The sequence below is a fragment of the Taurulus bubalis genome (assembly GCF_910589615.1).
Source record: "Taurulus bubalis genome assembly, chromosome: 10".
NCBI classification, from domain to species: Eukaryota; Metazoa; Chordata; class Actinopteri; order Perciformes; family Cottidae; genus Taurulus; species Taurulus bubalis.
In genome coordinates, this window is record NC_136598.1 from 9,989,801 (window position 1) to 9,996,748 (window position 6,948).

The window sequence follows — 6,948 nt, forward strand, 5'->3', positions numbered from 1 at the left end:
GTGGGAGGAAACCTGAGTACCAGGGGAAAACCCACACAGACACAGAGAGAATATGCAAACTCCACACAGACAGAAAGAGGAAATAATCTGAGTATGGAGCCAAATCCAGGCAAAGGTTTTGATCCTTTGAAAATAAATTTGAACCTGAAAGTTCAAGTTTTGGTCTTGATAAAAAGAAAGAATGAAAGAAATATAAGTGACAGGTTATTATTGTTGTTATGTATCCGGTCATTTTTCACAATAAAACATATTTAATTTCAATTTAATTTCAATTTTTCATTCATTCTTTCTGTGCGGCCCGGTGCCGGGCAGAATGAGCATACTTATAAACGCACTGTTACAACTCATTCATAGTGTCATATTGCTTTTTGGAGAGCAGAGTAGATGCAAAAATATACTTCTGTACACTATATTATGTTATTAAAATTGTTACTCCTGGATGGATCACAGCCAACACAATTATGTTATCAACACAACTCCTGGTCCTCGGTCACGGTGGCCACAGCACTTAAAAGAATACACTTCATAATTCTCCAAATTCACACCCTTTGCTTTTTTATTAACAACATGTACTTGTACTTTTACTTTCAATACTTAAGTACATTTTATATTAGAAAAATACTTTTGATACTTAAGTACAGAAAATATCAGATACTTTAAGACTTTTTACTCAGGTAGTATTTTAATAGGTATCTTTACTTTTACTCAAGTATGGCTTTTGGGTATTTTATACACCACTGGTGAAGGGAACATGAGAGCTTAAGACTGGGAGTGGATTGTCTACAAAACCATCTGTTAAACCCTGGCTTCCGAGGCAAAAACATGGCCAAATCACCAAAATAGTACAAGCAAACTGATTAGAGGCAGACTGGACTGTGGATTTAAAGAAATAACCCAGTCAAACTACTGAATTTGAAAAAAACATGACTCCGAACGGCAAAATATATGAATCGGGAGAATCATAAGACTTTTGTGAACGTTTAGGTGTCCTCAAATGTTTGTGTGGTTTAGAAATGAGAGATTAATGGCAGTTCAGAAAGTGCTCCTGTTTGTTTTATGTGAGAAAATGGTAGTCAGATTTAACATGGAGTCCAAAGGAGCAGTTGGTTGGACTTCATTTATCCTAATAAACTCCAGAGTTTTGTTAACGTTTCAAACTTTAAATCATTTTTCTACGTTAAAGTATGGCGAGTCACTATGGGCCCAAAGATGATTTTTCTTGCTCTCTTCACACCGAAACCCCATTTAAGTGAATGGAACAATTTCTCGCTGTTTCTTGCGCTTTTCAGGGAAACGGACGGGCGAATCTCTTAGAAAAGTAATTAATAAATACACATGTCACTTTAACATTACACTTTAACATACACCTACAGTATACTTGTTTACAGTACTGTTATCTGTTTGTCTCTGCACTTTATTTGATATTTGATATTCTATTGCAAATTGAATATGTTTCTATTGCACTGTGTTGATTGCTGATTGTTGTTGTTTGTCCAATGTATGCACCACCCACCAAGACAAATTCCTAATATGTTAAACATACCTGGCAAATAAATGGTTCTGATTCTGATTCTGAAAAGTCATAGAACACGATTCCTGATGCAGGCCACACGTTTTGATGTATTTTGACGCATGTGCTTGCAACGCACTTGCGGGAGGAGATACAGTCCAAAGCTTTGTGCAGGACTATGATTATTATTATTATTATTATTATTATTATTAACCCCGCAGGAGTACATGCAGTGTACACACTGAATGAGGATGAGAGTGGACTCCATCACCATTCTGTGTACAGCATTGGCTCTTGTTGAGAGAAGGCCTGGAAAGCTTATTTTTTTTAAAGGAAACTGCAAACTGCTTTCCCTGTCGTGTTGCTTTGGCAGGTGTAAACAATGACAGAGGAAGGATTCCTACTGCCCCTCTGAGGTCCGAGTGGTGCATTCGGCTGTGGATCAGCTCAGTGTACACACTCAAATACACCCCAATGTCAGTGTGACTCTTGCTACAACGGTTCATTTCGATTTAATGGATGCGTTGGCATTGAACCAACAGAGCACACCGCTGGCCCTCCCGCAGGTCTGCCAGGCATCGGTGACTAATGTTTCCTTGGACACAAAATAGGAAAACCTGTAGATCAGGAACTGAACAATAAACAACTCTCAATGTTCATGACTTTCAAGCTTAAAACACTCACTCCAAAATTTGGAATCAGACTGAAAACCTCAAAATTTGTGGATTAGTGGGATGTGAAGTCAAGAACACCGTGCACTGACTTGCTGCACATTGTTAAATTAAAGCTTGTATTCTAATTTTGAAAACTGGACTGCAAACTGTGACCAGGTGGAAGAACTCGCACAACTTTTGACCTTTTAAGTCCCTGGTTATAGCTCAAGGTACTGACCAAACTTCTTCGAATGGCATTCCTCTTCACCAGCATTGTGGAAGTTTATTATAACAAGCCTGATCGGTAACATGAGAGTGAGGAGGAGGAGGAGTAGAAGGAGGAGGAAGAGGAGGCGGAGGAGGAGGAGAGGAGCTGGTGGGTGTGTGGATTGATGGAGCCAAGCAGACGGACAGTTTGGGCTGGTGGTCAATTAACCAAACACCCAAATTGCTTTTCAGTGACAGCTTCCAGACAGCTCGGCAAACACCCGTGGATATCACTGATTTATGCATTAGTAAATAAAGTTGTATCCCTTTTAAATTTGTATTTATTTTATTTTTATGCTCAATCCAGATTAGTATGATCCTCAATCTGCATTTATTCTCCCAGAAGTGCGGTGGGGCGGGGGGTCCGTCAAATCATATTGCCTCCATCTTATGCCTTCTACCATCATCTGTTCTGTCGTCATTTGATTACGAAGACTACTTAGACACACACACACACACACACACACACACACACACACACACACACACACACACACACACACACACACACACACACACACACACACAGCAGACAACCTCCCTGTTGCTGCCTGAGTCCTCAGCGTACTGTGGAGGAGGTGCTCCTTTCTCCAGAGCTTGACTGGTTATTGAGCATCAGGGACCGGCTCTGCCACTTCATGAGATTCTCTTGCTGCTGCTGCTGCTGCTGCTCTCCATTGCCACACAGCAACCAACAAAGTTAAAAGGTTTGAGGGATTCAGCTCAGTTTTAAAGGTAAAGTCACCAGCAATGATTTATTTCACAATAGGATGTTATTTCTGCTTTTACAGTTGAAGTTAAGGGATCATACCAGTTATTTTGCCTACAAACTGCTTTTACTATTGAATTTAATTTGTTGTGATGTTTCACATTTTTTTATATACATTTTTCTAGTAATCCGCTGATTTCCATTTATTTCTGTGTAGACAACTAAGTTTTGTAAAACTAAAATGCATCTTTAATTCTTGCTTCACAAAAATGCAGGGCAATCATTTAAAATTCACTTAGCACATTACCTTGCAACAATTATGAAAAAGAAATAATGCAGACTTTATATTCACCGTGTCAATCACCAACATATCGTAATATGATCCAAGATGCCGCAAACAGATGTTCATAATGCACACAAATGAATAGAAACCAACAGCTGCCTGTAATTAAAACCAATTCTCTTTTTTCTCCACAGCAGATAGTCGACATAATGTACAATTTAGAGAGATAAAATAAAGTTGTCTGTGTGCCTGTAATGGTTTATTCTTTCTCTCCTCAGCTACTTGTTGAGTCCTGATTTCACGAGGAAGGCATGCCCTGGACCAGACCCCAGGTGGACCTTCATGCTGCTGGAGCAGAGGCCATGGACCAGTACAACATAGACGACCACCACTACGAGGGCTCCCTGTTCCCCACCTCCACCCTCATCCCTGTCACGGTCATCTGCATCCTCATCTTCATCATCGGGGTGACGGGCAACACCATGACTATCCTCATCATCCAGCACTTCAAGGACATGAAGACCACCACCAACCTCTACCTATCCAGCATGGCGGTATCTGACCTCATCATCTTCCTCTGTCTGCCCTTTGACCTGTACCGCCTGTGGAAGTACGTGCCGTGGCTGTTTGGGGAGCCAGTGTGCCGCTTCTATCACTACATCTTTGAGGGCTGCACCTCTGCCACCATTCTTCACATCACGGCCCTGAGCATCGAGCGCTACCTGGCCATCATCTTCCCCCTCCGGAGCAAGGGGGTGGTGACCAGGCGCAGGGTCCAGTACATCATCCTCGCCCTGTGGGCTTTCGCCCTGGTGTCCGCAGCTCCCACACTCTTCCTGGTTGGGGTGGAGTATGACAATGACACACACCCAGACTACAATACAAGGCAGTGCAAGCACACCAACTACGCCATCAGCTCCGGGCAGCTGCACATCATGCTGTGGGTGTCCACCACCTACTTCTTCTTCCCCATGCTCTGCCTCCTCTTCCTCTACGGCTCCATCGGGTGCAAGTTGTGGAAAAGCAAAAATGACCTGCAAGGTGCTTTGGCCCGTGAAAGATCACACAGACAAACAGTCAAGATCCTGGGTGAGTGCAGACGGATCCAGTATATGTTTATGTTATGCTTTCTAAAACCTTTCTCTGCTTTTCATTGCCAGGAGTGACAGCATATGAAACTCTCTTTGTCGGTAAAAAGCTTGAACCAGAAATCCATCTGTTTACAAAGTCAGTCTGCCGTTCATTGTTGCTGAGGCAAAAAAAAATGAAACAGGCTGACCGATTCCTCTAGAATCGGGGATTTCTTGTTTTCTGCACTGGGTCTATTGTGTGTGTGTGTGTGTGTGTGTGTGTGTGTGTGTGTGTGTGTGTGTGTGTGTGTGCGTGTGCGTGTGTGTGTGTGTGTGTGTGTGTGTGTGTGTGTGTGTGTGTGCTTGACATTGTACATTTAAATGTGGTTTTCATATACATGTATATCGAAAGCACTGATTTGTTCTACATTTAAAACCTAAAAACCTGTTTTATCAAATCCAGCTCTCTGTTGTTTGAGTGCCATGTGTGTTGTTGTATTCCATTTTGCTCAACTAATCATGTCCTGCCACTGCACATACTGATTGGCTTAATTTGCAGCTCTGGCATATTGCACAGGGAACCCTGTTTTACAGTAAAGGACCGTGGCTAGGCCAATCTGTATTAACCAAATATTCAATCAAGATGCAGCCATTAGGATATTAATGTTGTTCATTAGCTGAGCACAGACTTGCTTGTCAGACTTGCTGTCATTTGTATCCACATTTGTTGAATCCCAAATTGGATTGTCATCAGAGCCCTCCATAAATCAACCATAATGAAAATGTACATGCTCCCACAACCCTGGGCTCCTTTAAATCTGCCGGTGTCTCACATCTCAGGAGTCACTCAATGATGAAAGACATCATCTGAACAAAACGGTGGCCTCTGTTCTCTATGTGAGTCCATGATGTATTTCTTCAATTTAAAGATAACAGGTACTGGTTCATTCACAGTTAATTAGGCTCATGAGCCAGATATACTCCTCTTCTAATTACTCAATGGACATTTATTATCCTTATAGAAATGACTGCCCACATCGGACACATTGATGGTAATGTTATCTGCGGGGGCTTCTTGATCAATACCAGTGACTCAGTGATGAGCTCACCCAGCACGGAGATTTCTGGCTTGTAGAAGCCAAATAAAGCTTTGTTCTGTTTTGGATTTGTGACATGTTTCTCTGGAGTGGTGTTTCTGCTACATACATGCTCTAATCAGCACGCTCACTTCTCTGAAACGTGAAAATGTCACTTCATCGTTGGGGGTAATTGTAGGCCACCGTCAATTAATGCGGGTCGTGCAAGTGAGAGAGTGTGCGTGGGTGTGAGGAGAAGTTCTTTTGATGGTAATTGCTGCTGGTCATTAATAAATGTCAAGTGTGACCATAGATCATAGATCATAGACCATATGTTAACTGAAAACCCATTTTTATTTTTCAGCTTCTTGTGATAAATGAGCCCAACACAAAACACACTTTTATCTGAGGTGTGGGTTTATTGATCCTTTCACTGCTTTGAAGCAGACAGGGTTCTGTACAAAACTAAAAAGTCTGAATTTAACAATATAAAAAACAGAATTGTTGTCATCTGAAAAGATGCAGCTGATTAAACTATTCCCACTCAGTCCTAATAAAGCAGATTGGCTGAGTGTGAGACACATTCATTTTATAATTAAAGATGTAGAGAGGTTTTAATCTTCTCATCTAACATTCAATAAGAAGGGGAAATAAGCGTAATTTCCAAGCTATTTTTTTTAATCCGCCTCATCTCCCTCTCCTGACTTTGTTTCCCGCTCAGTGGTGGTGGTGCTGGCCTTCATCATCTGCTGGCTGCCTTACCACATCGGCAGGAACCTCTTCGCCCAGGTGGACGACTATGACACGGCCATGCTGAGCCAGAACTTCAACATGGCCTCCATGGTGCTCTGCTACCTCAGCGCCTCAATCAACCCCGTCGTCTACAACCTCATGTCTCGGAAGTACAGGGCTGCAGCCAAACGCCTCTTCCTGCTGCACCAGCGGCGCAGGCAGGCCCTCCGCGGCCAGAGGCCGCTGTGCGTGATCGACCACACCTCCACCCTGAATGAAAGCCTGACTGGGGTCTGAGGGGCCTCGGCACACTCAATGTTTGAGCAATGTTTTTTTTATTTATCACAGGCTTGTTTGACTCCACCACCAAGGGAGAGTTTACAGGCTTTCTTTCAAGTTCAAGATTGCAGCTAAAGCGGAAACTTGATGAAGATGTTTCTTTGAGGGGGAAAGCAGGGCTGAGAGCTTCACTGCACTTCAAATTATGATTTACTATTCAGTGGCATTTTGTTCAGAGAGACTGGATGATGAATTTCAACCATGTCCCATTTAATTTATGTTTCTGTTTGTGAGGAAAATAAAAATGTATTTACGTTGTCCTGTTTCAGTGTAACACTAAATGCAAAAAATACAACTGTACATATTGTG

The 6,948-nt window shown here is 42.2% G+C and overlaps 1 protein-coding gene across 1 annotated transcript; it reads left to right on the forward strand.

The window, feature by feature from the left end:
• Positions 1 to 3,733: 3,733 nt before the first annotated feature.
• mlnr (motilin receptor) lies at positions 3,734 to 6,597 on the forward strand (the record flags this gene model as incomplete). Its single annotated transcript, XM_079224512.1, has 2 exons — positions 3,734 to 4,511; positions 6,290 to 6,597. The coding sequence occupies 2 exons, from the start codon at positions 3,734 to 3,736 to the stop codon at positions 6,595 to 6,597; spliced, it is 1,086 nt and encodes a 361-aa protein (XP_079080638.1).
• Between the last annotated feature and the right edge of the window lie 351 nt (positions 6,598 to 6,948).